A 20,070-nucleotide genomic window follows, 5' to 3' on the forward strand; every position below is an offset into this window, starting at 1 on the left:
ATTCAAGAGAACTGTATTTGCATATTTAAATACGCCAAGCAGCCTTAAAATCCTCACAATAGTATAAACCATTTAGCCTTGGTAGCAAATCTGTGGGAAAGTTGATTCTTCCTACTGAAACAGACAGGTTTATTTATTGCCCTAGTCTGATACACCCAATCTCCCTCTAGGACTCTCATGTTACCAGATGAAAAGTATCTTTTTCCCTTAAATTGGTAGCAGAGAAAGCAAAAAAAGGTCCTTTATATCCATTGTCTAAATTGTTAATTCAATCTCCATGTCACAATTTATTTAGTAAACTGTTATTGTTTGCACAATGGAAAAGATCAAAACTGAATTCTCTGATTCTCTGAATTCTCCCCAGTAATCTCCCAGTCTATCTTTTAAATTAGAAATCTTAAGGTGATGACTAAAGAAGTCTCTTCTTTTAGTGTATCAGCTGTAGTTGAAATTTTAAGGTAAGGACTTTCTAACAATCTAGTTTTTAAGGAATAGCTTATCTTTTCTTTGCTGAACAAAATTCCCCAAGTGAAAAACCAAATTAGAAAAATCACTGTTCCTGCCCACGTGACCACAGTTTTTGTTTGTTTGTAAGCTCCCATTGTGAATGTGTTTGAATAAGCCCACTGAAAGAAAAACATCATTTGAAAATAGCACATGCTGCTTACCATTCTGTGATCAATTTTCTTGCTTTCAGCAACTGGCTTTCAATCCAGTTTGGTTTTTGCTGCTCAATTCTGTGTATAACCCGCTGGGTCACTTGATTAGGGCTACTTTTCTGCTTTCCCATAATGCTTTCTAAACACACACAAACTAAACCGAGTTTCTCTTTACTCCAACTGTCAAGCAAGGCACCCGTTAAAAATTCCAAGGTGTTTCCATCCTCAACTATCCGACATATAATTACAATCAGGTTCCAGACAAGCAGACCAGTTTTCTTCAATTCAACAAAGTTTTTTGACATTTTTCTCTCAGACAGAAAAAAGAAGTACTTAATTGGGGGAGGCAAACATGCAATCACGGTGGGTAACTCGCTGATTACAATAGATACCGCCTGAGCTGCAAACCTTGTGAAGCCTGGAGAAAAAAAGGAAGCAAAGGTATGATTAACACTAACATTCTCGTTCTATCACTGTGCTGTTTGGAGTGTTGTATGGGGGGATGTCTAATTTTTGTGGAGAAAATTGTTGGGAAGATAAAGTGCTTAACATCTTCAGACAGTAGGTACTCTATCTGGCCTCTACTGTACTATATCATGCTTCAGTTCGAGAATTTGGATTTAAGCATCTCCCAATCCGTTTTTGAACAATGAAAGGCATGAAAACTCAGAATTAAGGCTTTTGCTTCGAGCCACATTACCAAGGTCCCCAATGACTCCCAACAACAAATTCAATGTCTTTCCTTAGTATTCATTCCTACTGATTGATCTATCTCAATACATGGCACCACTGACTACCTTGCTGGTCTCTTTTATGTCTACAATACTATCCTATCCTGGATTGCTTCCTACACCTATAACTATTTTTCTTCTGTTTTCTTTGCCATTTCCTCTTCCTTGAAATACCCCTAAATCCACAAACAGTTTTCCTCCTCATACTTACCCAGTTCTTAACCTTAAATTTCTCTCCCTAAATTAATTTCCTCAAAGATCTCAGTCTTCAGTAATTATCACCTGAGCTGATGACTCCCAAGGTTTGGTCCAAATCCCTTTCCTATCTTCAACTTCCTGCTTAATACTTCTATTTAAATGACTTAAAGACTCAACATACACTCAACAAAGTAAGTTCATGAACTTACTCTCTCCAAAACCAGCTCCCCAAGGACTTTTGACTCTTTCCTCCTTCTCTGCCCCACACCTCACCATCCAATCATCAATCAGCATGCCCTCTCAATTTTCCCCTATTAATGTCCTTTCTGTTCCATTTACATCACTGCCATTCTAGTTTTGGCTTTCCTCTAACTCTAATACTATTACAATGCTTTCTTAATTGGTCTCCCTTTTTTCACTCTTTCCCCCTTCTGACCCATCTTCTACAATCTAGGTTAATCTTCATAACCTCTTCTATTACATCTCTGTCTCAATAATGTTAATTGGACTCCCACTACCTGCAGTGTCCCCTACTTAGCCTTGAATTCAAAGTCCTTCACAATTAGCATTAACTTTCCTTTCCAATCTCGTTTTCTAATTTGCCCACCTGAATTTTCTGTTTCAGTCAAATTGTCCACTGACTGCTCCTTGTTCTTTCCCCCACTGAGCTTCTGCCCAAGCTGCTTTTCCTAATGTAACATCATCTCCCTCTCTCTGAACCTATCTGAATCTTACTTATGCATCTCAATTCAAGTCACTCTGTCATGGAATATATCTAACCCACTCCATGCCATAGTGGTCTGTCCTTTTTCTTAACTCACTGACTTTATTCACTATATCAGTCATTTGCAATTCAACACATACAAATCTTTAACTAATCTTACATTCATACCTTGCAGTATTATCTACCTGTAAGTGACTCTTAGACTGTTTATTATCTTGCCATGCCTGTGAATCTAAACTATGTGCTCAACAGATATTTGTGAATCTTGCTTGGTGATCTCATCATCACAGATGAGTTCAATTATCATCTCTATGAAAATGATTCACAAATTTATGTATTACAAGACCTAGTCTCCTGAGTTAGTCATATGTCACCCAATTGTCTTTTGGACATCTTGAACTGGACATCCCATAAGCATCTCAAATTCAACATGTCCAAAACAGAGTTCATTATCTTTCCTCCTAAATCCTCCCCTATTACTGTCAAGGGTACCATTATCTTTCTAGTCACTCAGGCCCATAACCTCAGCATCATGTTTGACTCCTTATACATATTCACCCCACTAATCCAATAAGTTGTTATTTTTACCTTCACATCTCATAGTATTTGTGTATCTCTCCTTCTGTCCATTCACAAAGCCACTATCCTGGTACAAGAGGATGTCATCACTTCTTACCTGGACTATTGCAATAGCCTTCAAATTGGTTTCCCTGGCTCATCCCTCCCCACTCTGCTGCCAAAATGATCTTCCTAAAGCACAGCTCTGAGGATGCCATCTCCTCTCCCCCACCCTGCCCCTGAGCCCCCCAATAAACTCAAGCCACTTTCTATACTTTCAGGATCAAACAAAAGTCCTTAGTTGGGCATTTAAGACCTTCACACTTGATTATTTTCTATCTTTTCAGCCTTCTTAGAGTTTATTTCTCTCCGTGCTCTAAGACTCATCTACACTGACCTATGTGCTCTCTTTTTTACAAAACACTCCATCTCCATCTCTGGTCTCTGTGCCTCTGCATTGGCTATATGCACACATTTATACATGTATATGTACACATATGTGTGTATATACACATACACACATGAACACACAAATTGTACTTGAACAATATAAATGCCTACATATCCGGTATGTTTATAGTTATTTACATATTGTTTTCCCCACTGGAATGTGAACTCCTTGAGAGTAGAGACAGCATTTTGACTTTCTTCATATCCCTTTTGCTTAGCACAGTGCCTAACACATTAGTATGGAGGCAGCTGGGTAGTGCAATGTATAGAGTGTTAGATCGAGAGTTAGGAAGTCTTGAATTCAAATCCAGCCTCAAACATTTACTAGCTGTATAAGTCTGGGCAAGTCACTTAAAGCACTTCACAAACCTTCAAGTACAACACAAATTCTAGTTATTATAATTATTAATAAGTGCTGATTGACTGTTAATTGAATTTGGATGTGAAATTGGATTTAATTCAACAAACATTAATTCTCTGCTGTCTGAAAAGCACTGTGCTGAGCACTGAGGATATAATTGAACATATATCTCCTTGCCCTGATGGAGCTTATAATCTGCAAAAAAAAAAAAATGGATTCAAAGCAATTAGTTTTAGAAGAAAAAAAGGTATTATATAAACTCAAGATACTGATTTTGCTTTTATAATAGTAAACAAAGTATACTAATATCAATGATAAAATACAGGGAAGAGATTTTGAGAGATATTTGTAACATTTAATTATCAAGTTTTCTTCTATTCCAAAAGGTGCAAACCCCCTCCAAGAGGGACATATTTAATGTGACATTTTATCACACATCCCACTCCTGAGGTAATCTATTCAAAAAAACATTAAGAACTGGAAGAATTGTTATGAATGTGTGAAATTTGGTGCCAAAATAGATGAAAATAATCTGTCTCTTTACTTAAAGAGACAAGGGCTAGAGACAATAAGAAAGGCTACTTTCTTAATCTATTGCTTTGTGACATCTTTTCTTTTTAAGTGTTTTACATTTTTTTCCCTTGTTATGTAACTGTTTAAATATTTATGTAAGTTCCCTATACCTCTTGGCAACCCTTCGGTCCCTAGGGCCTACCAAAATGAAATAGTTGTTCAGTAAGTATTTCTTGATTTGATTCTAAAAATTTACTTAGTCATAGAATGGGAAATGAATTCAAATCTACACACAGATTGGTATTGGAAAAATTGCTAAGTACCATCCTCTGGATACTGAAAAGTCTTCTGAAACCTAATATAAATGTCAACTAGAAAATTTTCAAGCCTAAAGCCTGTGCTCTGTATTCAGTGAAGCTCTGAGGGATTAAAAAATGCTACTACCTTAATAGTCCAGGGTGCAGTACAACCCCCAAAGGGAAGAGAGACCCAACTGCCTTTACAGGAAAACATGAGTTTAGACTATAGCTTGGGGGTGATAGAGGATCCCCTATAATTAGAGTCCACAGGTTAATGATATTTGACCACCAGCAGGTACATGGTGGAAAGTATGGTAAAGTTATAGGGAGTCTATAGCTTATATATATATATATATATATATATATATATATATATGTTTACTGTGAGGTCTGGTACTCCGATTTGATTAGCTAAATGTTATATTCCTGGAACAGTGCAAGTTTCAAGGTAAAGTGTTGCCTCAGACAGAAAACCCCAACAATCCTTTTGACCATAATGCACAATTCCCAATTCATTGGTCAGGACACTGGCCATTTCAGGGTAATAAGAATGTGTTACTGATCCTCTTTCATAGAATCCTTCACCTTTTGGACTAAGAAGGAACAGCCTATAGAAATGGAAGAAACAAATAGCTGCCAAAGTGTCTATCCAGATTAATTCTGGCTGGTTTTTTTTATTTTGTTTTTCCAAAAGGTGATGAGGGCAGGAATGAATTCAGAACTGGATTGATAAAAGTAGGAAGGAAGAACATGGAGAGTAATAAGAGTTTGAGAACCATTTTAAAAAATTGCATTGCACATGTGATTTAATGGGTTAAAATAACCATGACTTCAAGAAAGCCATAAGATATATGAAATGTCCCAAAGACAGAATGAAAGAAAGATAGCAACAACTTTCAGACCAGGAAGAACTTTAGTAATGAAAATTTGACATTTTCTGATTTCAATTAAATGGCTTTACAGGATTCAAGGGCAATTTCATAGTCCTTGGATGGAATTAAAGCATTGATATAAAAGGTCACAGATAAAAAATTTGATTTGTGTTTGTAATGTAAGGTTGTAGTGAGAGAACTACCTATTATTCAAGATATATACAGAGAATAACTGAAGAAACATGTGTTGCCAGAGTATTTGGTATCAGAAAACTAAGCGTAAAGCAGATGAGAAAAATTTTACTTGAATAATTAACATATGAGGAAATGATTTTATTGTGAAATTTTAAAATATCCAAGTATGAAGATGCCTTAAAAAAAAAAAAGGGCATTAAGGAGGCAAAGTGAAAAATCTAAAAAAGTAGAAATGACTAAGGAAGGAACAATTTAGAATGAATAACTAGAAAAGAAAAATTTGGAATTGATAAGTAGAACAATGAAAATAACAATAGTTACCCCCCACACATGCCCTTTTTTTTTTAAATAGCACTTTAAGGTTTACTAAGGCCTTTGCATATATTATGTCACTTGGTCCTCACAACTACCCTGAGAGCATTACTGGAATCCCCATTATAAGAATGAGGAAACAGGCTCAGAGAGGTACAGGCACATGGATTTCAGAGTCACATAACTAGTAAGTATCTAAGACAGGATTTGAACTAGAGTCTTTATAATTACTGGTCTAATATTTAAGCCACTGTACCATATTGCCCCATGTGCATTCAACTAAACACATTCAAGAATACACCAAAATTAATGCCCATTAAATGTACCTGAGGTAATTAATGCCCCAAACAGGTATAATATATGGTGTTTTGAACTGTTTGCATTAGAAGAGAATAGTCTGTCAAAAGTGTATGTGTTGGGGTGGCTAGGTGGCACAGTGAATATAGCACAGGCCCTAGAGTCAGGAGGACCTGAGTTCAAATCCAGCCTCAGACATTTAACACTTACTAGTTGTGTGACCTTGGGCAAGCCACTTAATTCCAATTGCCCTGACTTCCCCCCTCCAAAAAGCAAAAAAGAAAAAGAAAAGTATACGTGCAATGACTGGGTTGTACACTGCTTTTTGAGCTTAAGATAGCTAGTGCAGACATGTGACATGATTCAGAAAAAAAATAATGGAAAGAAGATATAAGCTGAATTTCAGATCAATCTTAATAGTAAGGATTTTGTTATACAATAGCTTCCTAAAGAAATTAGTAAGAATTGCATGTGGTATTGTTCAATTGTTTCAGTCATGTCTAACTCTTCCTGATCCCATTTGGGGTTTTCTTAGCAAAGATACTGGAGTGGTTTGCCATTTCCTTCATCAGCTCATATTACAGATGGGGAAACTGAGGCAAACAGGGGGAAGTGACTTGCCCAGGGTCACATAGCTAGGAAGTATCTGAGACCAGATTTGAATTCAGAAAGATGAGTCCTCCATACTCTAGGCTTGGCACTCTATTCACTGCTCCACCTAGCTGCCCTAGAACTGTGTAACATGTTGCAAAAACTAGGGAGGTGGGAAAAAAAAAAGATGACATAGCATAATGTAGGAACAAATGCTAAACTGGCTGTCAGATGTAAAACATGTTTCAATGCTATTGTCATTTCTAGTTTCTTTCATCCTATGACTCATGGTAAAGAAAATGAAAGCACTTAAACATTTCGCTGTGGTTGAGAAATCATCTTTTCTTATATTCATGCTTCTTAGTAATTCTAATTCTTCACTGATAAAACTGATAAAACTTCATTGATAAAACTAAACACAATAGGAAATAATTTTTCCTGTCTGCTGTTGTTATAATGTGAAGGGACACTTACTTACCTTTCCCCAATTCTTTTCTTTTCATTTCTTTTGGACTGTAACTCCATTCCTTTGGAATTGTTTTAAGTAAACTTTCAGGAAAGGCTTGCTTGTGTAGGTATGCTCCACAGCTTCCTGACGCTTCCCATGAAGTCATCAATGAAGTTATTTGCTTTATGATGCTCTTGACCTTCTCAGTCAATGTCACCTTCAAGCATCTGATGACCTCTGGTTCAGATTCCATGTTACTTTTAGCTGCAAATCCGGGGGCGGGGGTGGGATGGGGGGAGAGCCATAGAGATGGAAGGAAATGTTGTAATCACTTGTGCCTCTTTTTTTTTTTTGGATAAGAACAATAATTTCATAATAAGCTAGATTAAGGTTCAAGTAAAGAAGAGAAATTCACAACTTAAAATTATATTTCTGGAGAGATCCAAAATAAGAGGTGGGGGAAATGACTTGAATAGCAAAGATGATCATACCATAAAAATGAACGAATAAGCAAATAGACAAAAACTAGCAGAAGGAGATCGCGTACTTTTTATAACTTATGTACAGGGGATGTGTTCGTAACCAAACAAGGGACAGATGAAATTACAAAATAATAAAATGACTTCAATTACCTGAAAACTAAAAGTTTCTATACAAACAAAATGCATGTATCTAATATAAGAAGGGAAGTGGTTGATTGAGAAAACAAAAACAAAAAAATTTGTATCAAATTTCTCTGATAAAGGTTTGATATCCAAGATATGTAGACAATTAAGAGAAAAATAAAAGACCAAACCCATTCTTCAGTAGAGAAGTGGTCAATGGATATGAACAAAAATTTCAAAAAGAAGATTTACAAATTATAAACAACCACATATGAAAGAATACTTCAAATCACTAATAATAGTAGAAATGGAATTCAAAACAGCCCTGAGGTTTCACCACACAATCAGAAAATTGGGAAAGATGACAAAGATATATAGTCAATGTTGGAGGGATTATAGAAAGACAAGTACATTGTCTAATTCCAGACTTTGGAGGGTGAGGAGTTGTGAGGTGAGGCCTCATATCTGACCATTCGACTGTATGTGTCCAATCTCTTGCATCCAGTCTGACTTCTAATCTCTGTTAGGAAGACAAGTGGCATCCTGCACTCAATGATGAATGTTCTATACCTTGTCATAGCCTTCATATCCCAGTGACTCTGAACTCCTGTAGATCAACTCCATCCTCCAACCCCCACCACTGCATTCTTCATTCTCATCTCCCTCAACATTCCCACCCCAAATTTTCAACCAAACTCCACCCAGCCTTTCCACCTTACCTTCTGGAATGCTTGTTCCATAGGCAACTCATGTCCCTTCATCTTAAATCTTTTCCTCTCCCATTCTTTCTATCTACTAGCTATTGCTGAAAACTGACTCCCTTCTGACAAGCTCTGTGGCCACTCAGTACACTTCCAGAAGGGGCTTCACCCTCACTCATTCTCAACTCACTGAGGCAGGAGTGATGGAATAGCCCTTGCCCATTGTCACTCATCACCGCTCTCAGGTTCTCCTACTTCTATCACTCTCTTCCTTTGAGGTTCATGCTATTCAGGAATTCAAATCCTGGCAGCGTTTGAAAGATTGGAGATGATAGAAGGGGCAATCTGTTGGAAGAGATCAGATAAAATGGGATTGCTTGAATAAGTAGAGGGGTTAGCCTTGGTAAGGAGTAAGGCTACACCATCATATTAGACAAGAATTCCAAAATCCCCTAATCTAACAATAATCCACTGACTTTTCACCCCTCCCTCTCCCTTCCCTTATAAAACCCTGCTCTTCATCTATATGACTCCTCAATTCTCTCTCACATAATCTCACCTGAATTAGCCATTCTTCCCAGCTCAACCCCTTGGGGAACCAATTCAACCTCACTGTTCTTCTCTCTTGAATCCCTAGCCCACTTATCATATCACTGATTATGCCCAGGAAATCCTAAACCTTGGCTCACTCCCAGCATATTCTGCCTTTGCTCCTATACACATGCTGCTGAATGAAGATGGAGAAAATTATGCAACTGTGCTGACTGGGTCTACTACAAATTTATTTACAATCTCAACCAAGCCCTCACTGCTGCTAGGCAATCCTACTCTACTACCCTTAACAATTTGCAATCCTACTCTCCACAGAAACCCTTCCAAACCTTTTTATCTCTCCTCAAATCTTCCATGGCTCCCCCCCCCCACCAAATTCTCTCAGCTGAGAATTCTGCTTCATGTTTTATATTTTCTGTGAGTTCCTGTTCTCCCCTCTTCCTCATCCCCTACTACTCAGATGCCTTCTATCACTACCTCTGCCTTTACCCCAACTCACAAAATGATGTAGTTGCACTCCTGACCAAAGCTAACGCTTCTACTTGCTCAAGCAATCCCATTCCATCCCAACTACTCCAACAGATTGCACCCTCTATCATTCTCACTCTTTCACTTATTTTCAACCTCTCCCTGTCTACCGGTTCATTCCCTCCCTATTGCCTACAAATCTGCCCATGTCTTCACCATCCTGAAAAACTCTCACTTGATCTTTCCATCCCTGCTATCATCCTATATTTTTTTTCCTTTTTTTGGAGAGCAATTGGGGTTAAGTGACTTGCCCAAGGTCACACAGCTAGTTTTTGTGTTAAGCATCTCAGGCTGGATTTGAACTCCGGTACTCCTGACTGCAGGGCCAGTGCTCTATTCACTGTGCCACCTACCCACCCCCATCCTATATTTCTCCTGCTTTTTGTAGCTAAAATCCAAAACATCCTCTATAATAGGTGCCTTCACTTTATTTTCTCTCATTGTCTTCTTAACTCTTTGTAATCCAGCTTCCAACCTTATCATTCCACTGAAATTGCTCTCTCCAAAGTTCCTAGTGATCTTAGTTGCCAAATCCAACGGCCTTTTCTAAGTCCTCGTTCTCCTTGACCTCTGCAGCATCTGACACTATCAATCACCTCCTTCCTATTCTCTTCTCTCTCGATTTTCAGGATGCCACACTGTCCTGCTTCTCCAGCTACCTGACACTCCTCTGTCTCTTTGCTGGATCTCGCCCTGCATCATACCCTCTAACTGCAGGCATCCCCCAGGGTTCTGTCCTGGGGCCCACATCTCTTGTCCCTCTTCACTCTCATTTGGTGATCTCATCAGCTCCCATGGATTTAATGACCATGCTGATGATTTCTCAAATCGACCTATCCTGCCCCAAACACTCTGCTTATGTCCAATTTGGAATCTCCAGCTGGGTTTCAGATAATTAAAACTGGATGTCCGGTAGACACCTGAAACTCGCTATGTCAAAAATAACACTCACTGTCTTTCCTCCCCTGTTACTGCAGAGGACAAGACCATGCTCCTAGTTGCCCAGCTCAGTCTAGGAGTCAGCCTAGCTTCCTGACTATCTCTCACACCACCCTCCCCCCCACTCCCAGATCCAATCTGTTGCCAAGGTCTGCCAATTTCAGCTCTGTAACATCTCCCAAATACACTTCCTTCTCTCCTGACAGTGCCATCACTCTCATGTTGAGGCAGGCCTTCACCGCTGGTGGGTCAGCCTGCCTCAGGTCTCTTCTCTCCACTCCAATCTATCCTCCATTCAGACACTGAAGCATAGGTTTGATCATGTCAGCCTCCTACTCAGTAAATGCCATTGGCTCCCTATTGCCTCCAGAAATAAACACAAAATGCTCCATTTAACGTTCAAAGCCCTTCATAACTCAGCCCCCTCCTTCCTATCCAGTCTTCACCTCACTCTTTGATCCATTGACACCATTTACACATGACATCCATTGATCCATTGACACATCCATGAACAAACCACTCCATCTCTTGGCTCTGGAATTTATCTGTATATATGTGTTGGCATATTATCTCCCTCATCAGAGAGGAACTGTAAGCTTCTTGAAGGCAAGGACTCTTTTTGTTTCCCTAATGCTCAGCACAGTGCCTGGCACATACCAGGTCCTTATTACATGCATATTGATTGACTGATTAATGCATTGCTGATGAAGCTATGAATTAATGTAACTATTCTGGAAAACAATGTGGAATTGTGCAAATATGATGGCTGAAATACTCTTTGACCCAGAGATTACACTAACTGAATAAATATCACTAAGTAAATATTAAGCATTTACTATGTGCAAAGAAGGCAGCTAGGTGGTACAGTGGAAAGAATCCTGGGCCTGGAGTCAGGAAGACTCACCTTTGTGATTTTAAATCAGACCTCAGACACTTACTAGTTGTGTCCCCCTGGACAAGTCACTTAATTCTCTTTGCCTCAGTCCTCACCTGTAAAATGAGCTAGAAAAGGAAATGGCAAACCACTCTGGTATCTTTGCCAAGAAAACCTCAAATGGGGTCAGGAAGAGTTGCACATGGCTGAAACAACTGAACAATGAAATGTACTATGCACTGGAAATAAAAATAGAAAGGATAGTCCCTGATCTAAAGGCATTCATATATTAATCAGAGAGATCATATACAAGTTAAATTTCAACTTAGAGTCAAATGTAAATGTTCCATGCTATTTTTACTGATAAAATCTTATCGGCCTCTGATGCTGAAGTATTTGACAGTGCCAAAGACTTGGGTGGCAAGAACTCTGTTTTCTGAGAGTAGCGTGGCCAGGCTACATCTCCACAGCGATTGCTTCCCAGGATGATAACTGAAGGAAGCTGGCTGGAAGCAGGGTTATATTCCAAAGGCTTGTGGATTCAGGGCTGTGGGCTATGTGTATCAGGGTCTAAGGGGAGATGGTGATCGAGGTGATGGTAATGGTTTTGACATGTTGTCTCTTGGTGCTTCAACTTGGCTGGATTGCCTACCTTCTAATTGGTTGGCAGTTGATGGAAATGACTCTGAGAAACTTCCCCATGGAGTTTGTTGAAAAAAAGAAAGACTCCATGTTTGCCAAAATATTTATAGCAGTACTTTTTGTGGTGGCAAAGAACTGGAAATAAAGTAGATGGCTATTGACTGGGAAAAGGCCAGACAAATTGCTAATCAAACTAGGGTTGCATCTGAGAACAAAAGAGGAAGAAATCTTTCTCTTCAATTATGAATAAAAAGACCTGATGCCATGGGGAACCAAGCACCAATTTTCTTACTGTATGATTTGTCAATGGTCATTTCCAGTTGTCTATAATCTAGGTGAATTTTCTTGCATTAAATGTAAGTCCAGGACTGGTGGTCAGGAGATCTAGGTTCTTTTTCTGGTCCTGCCTCTGACTTGATGCATGTCCTGGTCTTAGCCTCTTTGTACTTCCCCTTCATCCTCTGTATAATAAAGGGACTGACTAGATGATACAGATGCTTTCCATATCTATCCTGAGTCATTTGGTTATTCTTGAAGATAGAAGATGTTCTGGAAAACACTTTTTAAATGCTAGGGATCTTATGTTTTTCTTTTTAAAAAATGAAATTATGGTATTAAAAAGGTGAATATAATTGAATTGAAAAGTGAATATAATTGGACACTGATTTTTCACATAACAACAAATAAGTGGTGAAAAGGTAGTATCTTTCTGTGGTTCTCAAACTATGCTAGAGATTTGTCAAATAGCTCAGCTTTCTTCTATAACACCCTTTCTTGTCACAAGGCAATGACTAACAAGTTTTTCTAAAAGAGATGCTTATGATAATGGGAAAGACTTCAGGGCTTTAGCTTATGTCTGTTCAGGATCATAAATATAAGTTATTGAGAAAAATAAATACACTGGCTTTTCAATAGATGGTTAATATATACAAAAATGACACTTTTCAAAGTGCTGGTGCCTTGGTTAAAATAATTACTTACCAAATTTTCCAATAGTGTGACCCATTAATTTATCACTGTTTATGTAAAATTGCATAATCATCCCAAAATGTACACTGGAAATTTTTTTTTGTTTTGGAGACACAAATCTGAGAGGAATAGTTAATTCAGTGGCAGAGTCGGGATCCAAAAAATCATGGTAACCAAAGCAAATGGGCTGCATCTAATAAAATGGATTTTAATAGGGATAAATGTTGTCACATTTAAATCTAAGAAATCAATTTCACAAGGGTAAGATGGGAGAAGCAAGGCTATACCACAGCTCAACTGAAAAAAAAATCTGAATGTTTTAATGGACAGCAAGCTCAATATGAATCAACGTGATTCATAATGGACAGGAAGAAGGGGGAATAAAAGCTACTAACTGAAGTATATGAAAGGCTGTCTTGTGAGAGATTAGGTTTGTTTCTTTGGCCCCAGAAGGCAAAACTAGAGGCAATGGGTGAAAATTGCAAAGAGGCACCTAACAATTTGAGCTATCTTCTCCTCACTGGAGGTATTTAAGCAAAGACGAGATGCCTTGTTGGGTTTGTCATTGAGGAGTCTCCTGGTCTTGGACTAGATGTCTACTAAAATCTCTTCTAACTTATAAATTCGGTAATTCTGTTACATCTCTTTAATTTTAACTTCTTTTCTTGTGTGAGGAACTTAGGTCTAGATCAGCAACCTCTTGGTAATTTACAGTCTTAGGGAGTTGCCCTGAGAGATTAAGTGATTTGCCCAGAATGTGACATATATGTTGAACTGAAGCCTGTTCTTCCTGACTCCAAGTTGAGCCCTCTTATCTACTATGTCACTCTGGCCTTCTTCTCTTAAAAAACAAGTTCAGAGAAAAGTTTTTACTTAAGATGAAAAGGTCTGGTTAACTGAGGTGAGTTATACTACAGAAAGAGAGCACCTTGTAAACATTTAAAACTATATTATTTCTCAGATACTTCTTAAAATATTTAGTAATTCTTTTCATAAAAAGTCTGAAGCAAAGGCATGAGTGTACAGAACACCCAAAGAATAGTCTCATTGACAATTTATATGGCATATGCAGTTATGTCATTCTAGATATGCTTTTTAAGAGAGGACAAATTTTCCATTGCAGGGAATCTTATGTACCTCAATGCATTGATATGATTTTCTATCCAAAGTAACATAAAAAATGTAAGTTGATTTAAAATAATTTTTCAACAGTTATGACTCATAATAAGAAAAATTGAAAGAAAAAAGAGGAAAAAGTATATGTGTATGAACAAATAACAAGAATTCAAATATAATATATAATACAGAGGAATTCATTAAGTGGACTATATTAAGACACCAAGTGGCTGTGATCCATTTAAGGGGAGGTAATGTCAAAAGGATGAAATCACATTTTTGAAATATTAAAGTTAAAGCTCTATGGGTTCCCACGTATGTCTGGGACTGTTTACAACTTCCCAAGTTCCATACAGTATTTGGGGTCATCAAGTGTTCAGACTAAAACCTGAGCTCCTGCCAATATAAGACCCCATCCTTTTCAGCTCCTCTATATGTGTTGACTTTCCTCATTTGATTGTGAGCTCCCTGAGGATAGGCACTCCTATAATTCTCGTTATATCCCTAGTGCTTAGAACAGCACCTGGCACATAGTAATTCCTTAATAAATATTTATCGACTGACTTTTTTTTAAACAAAAGGCACACAAAGCCAAAAACAAGAAAGCATTTAATTAAGACAAAATTGTAATGTCTCTGCACTGACACAAAATAAATATCCTCTCCAATGCCCTCAGAGGAGTGATACTCAAATCCTCCTCTAATTTCTATGCCTTCCCAGCACAGCAAGAGGACAATATCTTTTCAGACTCATGTCCTTAGTAGTAAAACTTTGGATCCAATGCCATCTGCCTCTTGAGTTTCTTTTCTTCCAATCTCAAGGAGGGAGGCTAGCAATAATAATGCCTTGGAGTTGGCTTCTGCTACAACTTTGGCTAGGCCATCCCACATAGCCTTTTCCTATGTACCCCATGAATCTCTAGGACTAGCTGCTGACTTCTAACTTTCGCAGTGCTCAGCTCTGTTATTCTTCTCTCTCGACCCAACTGTTCTCCTCCAGTTTTATATTCCCTAGACTTTTAGGGGGGGGCTCTACTTTACCACTCCACCCTTCTTCTATGTCATACTACCCGCTTCTCTTCTTTCTTGGCCACCATTTCTGTTTCATATGGTTGCTCTCATATTCCACAACTATTTGATGCAATCTCATGTTCAATCACAGGGCAAAGGGATGTCTTCTATCTAGTGACTAGAAACTCCTCCTAGAGGAAAACAGGGGCTACCTGAAGCTGTAGTAAAGAACAATCACTAAAATACTGTGCCAAACTCTGACCACATCAGAATATATGACCAATTTACCTCTCTCTCTCTCTTTCTGTCTCTCTCTTTTTTTTTATTACATTCTCACTCATCCCCTTGTGGTATCTGTTAAGTTTATAATAGTAATTTCAAGAAGGCTATTTCATCATGGAATGTAAAAGGAGAAGAAATGTTCTTAATTTAAAATTTTAAAAATTATCTCAAGGTAAAAAATAAAGAATATTCAACAAGAAAGGCAAGAAACCTTTGTTCTATTACTATCCACTATGAACTATATGGGTGACCACTCAATTTTTCTGGGCAGAGAAAATAAAAGTAGGCATGACAGAGGAGTGTAAGAGGGAATATTTTAATATAATGTTTTGTAAACATGTATGTTTTAAAGCACCCCCAAATTCATCTTTTTGTGTCATACAGGTATGATTTTGTAATAAGTTACAAGAATTACTATGAAGACTCAAAGGCTCCACTGGACAATTACTGTAATGCACAAAGAAAATATGCAATTCCTTGCTTGGGCCACACCAGTGCCTTGCCCCAGACCTGCCTCAATTTCCTGACCTATGAAATCACTTCATTATTCTAAGCCATTTCTACTTCTAAATTCTGGGGTCCTCTCATATAAAAGCAAAAAGCAGAACCTCAGTGAAGTTCAAAATAATTTAGCATTTTCACTTTATGTGGACACATGACATAATTTACTGAAATGAATATTTTATATGTATCAACTGCAATATGCAGATATTGTAACAGAAGGATTGATTGTCTCAGCTGGGTTTGCCCTAAAACTACTGCCAATTTAAGCACAGTTTTCTTAAGAAAGTTGTATTTTGCTGTTAATTAAGAAACTTGATCATCTTATTAAAGTTATTAAGACAACTTAACTGATTAACTGAGTCCAAGGAATACATTTTGTGGGATTCCAAGAGGAATGGGTGAAACAGAAGCAGCACAGTCCTTGAAAGACGCATCCTAAATTTGAAGGAAACCCTGAGGGATCCTAGACTAAAGAGCATAACTTGCTGCAGATTCTCAAGTTGGTGATGTAAAAGGACATTTTAAACTCCCCTAAAATCCTACCAGAGTTTATGGGGCTACGCCACTGGAGCACAGACTGACCCAGGTGCTCTGATTCCAAGCCAGTGATGCATAAGCTGTGGTGGGGGCGATTAAGCAGAAACTGATCATGAGTGCAGGCCAAGTAGTGAGCTCTCTCGGTGTTTTCTAAGGACCAGCCTAGTTCAGTTATTAGACGCTCATCACCAGGCTAGCTCCTTATGATGTATTTCTCTGTCATAAAAATTCTCAAACCCATCTCCTAAATTGCACAGGGGTTAAAATCCAATTGGTGGCACACAAACCAATGGAATTATGGCTCACTGAATTAAATCCTAGAGAAGGGATTTTTAAGTGGTTGGGAGAGTCACACCTCTACATTCCTGACCCTCTACTGTTCTATTCAGTGGTCTGGCACCATGAAAAATATATTCTATCTTCTTCAAGAAACTAGTCTGAGCTTCCTGGAGGATAGTGGAAAGACAGCTCAAAAAAAGGATGAAAACTTATTTTAAAGGATTCTGGTTGGCTTCTTTCACACCTTTTTGGAACTCTTTTGAAGTATGGGTACTTATTTTCCATAAAATTTTGTTGAATTCTCCTATGAATCTCTTAGAACCAGAGATGAGTTCCTTTCCCACTTTGATGGTTCTTTAACATCTAAATCCTTTTCTGAGAGTGGGTTATTTAAGCCTTTATTAGTCTGGGTATTATTTCAAAAGCATTCTCATATTTTGCATTCTCAGTTTCATTAATATATAATTGTGTATAATGCTTCCTGGTTATTATTTTTCTTTTGTTTTTGTTTGGATTTCATGCTCCTCATTTACTATTTTATTAATTTGATTTTCTGCTGTCTTTTTAATCAGAGTAGGTAAAGGTTTTTTCAGTTTTGTTAGTCTTTTAGGAAAAAGAACTTTTAGTTTTACTTACTTTTCTGATGTATGTATTTCTCCTTTAATTGTCAAATATCTCCTATTTTGTGTTTAGTTTTCTAGTTGTTTAAATACATATTTGGTTCTATCTACATACTATCCTTTTATATTTTTGTTAATATATATCTATATGGATATTATTTTCTCCCTGAAGACCACTTCAACTACATTCCAGAAATTTGAGTATGTTGTTTCATTATTATAATTTTCTTATACATAAAAAAGGAAAAGGATAGAGAAATAAAAGATATGAGTTTCAAGTGGCAGTTTTACTTTCCCTTCCTAGTTACTGATTTCTGTTACTATCTGGGTTATTTTCAGTACAGATTAGACTAAAGGTAGAAACTGGCTTAAAAGCTTAACAGGGTAGATGGATAGAATGCTGGGCCTGCAATGAGGAAAACTTGGATTCAAATCCAGCCTTGGGAACTTAGTAGCTGTGTGGTCGTGGGCAAGTCACTTACTCTCTGTCTCAGTTTCTTCATCTGTAAAATGAGGATAATAATAGCACCTACTTACCAGGGTTATTATGGGAAAAATGAGATAATACCTGTAAAGTACTTTCCAAACCTTAAAGCACTATATAATTGCCAGCTATCATTATGTTGAAAAGTGGGTGTCACTGTATTTTTATAACCACATGGCACAGGTCTGTTCTTGCTTCCCTAGAACCTCCTCAAAACAGCTGGGTCATTTTCAAAGTTGCTTTTAAGTACTATAAAGGCTACATGACTAACTCAATAGGTTTCTGATCTGCTCCTTTTCTCAAAAAGAAAACTGTCATATTTTGTGTAAAAGGGAAAGGATGAGGGAAATATATGGGAGCCAGGAGATACAACCTAACTATAGAATATGTACTACTAAAGTAATATCTATTACTTAGATAGAATCAGGTTGAAGACAAATACATAAAGTTGCCTATATACTGCTTGTGGGGATGGAGGCTGGAAGACACATACAATGAAAAGTTTTAAGCACCTAGTCCTCTTGCAAATGATTAGTGTGACACACTTAAGACAAAAACATTGAACTACATCCTTCTCCTTTGGGAGTCAGCTATCTTCCCATCTTCCTCCCCCATGCCCCTTAAAGCTCTCCCTGCCACCATGTTAAAGATATAGGCTTTTAATGTAGAATGAAAGAGTGAACACATGGTGTGAGCATCTGTACTGGAACCTGAAATTGGACTCATTAATCTACAGCTGGGATTCAGGAGCTACCACACAGCTTTAACACTCTCCGTCTAGCTCTAGGTAGAAAAACCATAGGGAGGGGGGAGAAGAGAAAACACTTTGGTGTCCTGGATACTTAGGCAAGATGCTCATCAATAAGTACCTGAAAATTTGCATTTCAGCAATGATCTTGTAATTCATGATACACCCAAGGACTGCAAGGTTTCATTATATTTTAATCAGCCCTTCCCTAAACTATTTTAAGAGATGACAAACAGTAACATAAATGAATGCTCAATAGAGAAATATGGCCCTTTGTAAATATTTTAAAATTTGGGAAGAATATTATGATAAAACATTTTCCTGCAATTTCAGAAGCTGTGTCAAATAATTTCTTTTAGCTACTATAATAGATTTGACAGGTGACAAATATTCCTAACAGGTGCCTTTATATGGATGAAAATGTGTTAAGCTCTTATAAATTAATTCAATAAAATGATATAAATAGAATATTTAAAAATGTCTACCAAGAGGCCTGTGTTAAGAATTTTAAAAAAATACTTCTTTTATGACCAATGAATTTTTTCTTACCTGGAATATCATATAAAAAATCCCATAATTGTTCTAGTTCCATATAGCTGACAAAGACCCTTCCAAGTGACTGAGGAGAAAGACTGCAATAGGAAAGCACCTTGAAGATTGCTTCTGTCAAACTAGGCTCTTGGTTAGGCATCTGTCCAACATGAGGAACTTTTTCTTCATATTTTGATAAGGTACCTTCTTGAAAATAATAATAATCATGTATTAAAATAATACCAATGGATATTATAAAGTTCTTATCAATGACATTGTACTGGATAGTATGAAAATGAATCAGAATTGCATTTGTTTAAAAACATAAGAAGCACAAGATTTACTCAGACCAATTCTCCACCTGACTCAGTATTTAGTCTCTGACAGAGCAACCAGGGACATTTTTTTTTTTTGTGAAAGAGAATAGTTTCACATAATGACTCTCTTCAAAAATTATGAATGTTCTCTCTCTCTCTCTCTCTCTCTCTCTCTCTCTGTCTGTCTCTCTCTCTCTCGCTTCCCTTAATGACTCTTTACGGATTTATCGGTATCCTACATTTTGAACATACTTATAAATATCTTTAACCAGTGTCCCAGTGTTACCTCTTGGTATACTGAGTTCCTTAAATTTATCATCCATTTCTTTCAGGCTTCATGGGAAATACTTTTACTCTACAACTCTAAAATCCGATGTGAATCTTATCAGTACCAGTTAAGATTTTTGTTTAAACTTGGATCACATTTTCTGAATGAATGGGACTACATTTCCCCATCTCTGCACCCTAACATCTTAATGGTCATTTTGGTGGATACCCTCTTTTCCCCCCCACCTCCTTAATGTGCTTCTTGAAGTATGGGAACCATAGGACCCAGATTTAAATTCCAGCTCTGCCATTTCCTAACTGTGTGATACTGGTCATATCACACACACACACACACAC

General features: G+C 37.5%; 1 protein-coding gene across 6 annotated transcripts in view; it reads right to left on the minus strand.

The window, feature by feature from the left end:
* Positions 1-20,070, minus strand: part of KIAA0825 (KIAA0825 ortholog) — a 549,915-nt gene that overhangs the window by 286,153 nt on the left and 243,692 nt on the right. For 5 of the 6 annotated variants that reach the window (XM_069085102.1, XM_069085097.1, XM_069085101.1 and 2 more), the window contains 3 exons: positions 19,148-19,336; positions 7,239-7,472; positions 669-1,077 (listed from right to left, as the gene is read on the minus strand). In XM_069085102.1, the coding sequence (XP_068941203.1) occupies positions 669-1,077; positions 7,239-7,472; positions 19,148-19,336 (832 nt within the window). The remainder of the gene's footprint in view (positions 1-668; positions 1,078-7,238; positions 7,473-19,147; positions 19,337-20,070) is intronic. The other variant, XM_069085098.1, reaches the window with a different exon arrangement.

This window comes from Petaurus breviceps, unplaced genomic scaffold (assembly GCF_028583685.1).
Source record: "Petaurus breviceps papuanus isolate PSGF00001 unplaced genomic scaffold, PetGlider_PUasm1.0 175, whole genome shotgun sequence".
NCBI classification, from domain to species: Eukaryota; Metazoa; Chordata; class Mammalia; order Diprotodontia; family Petauridae; genus Petaurus; species Petaurus breviceps.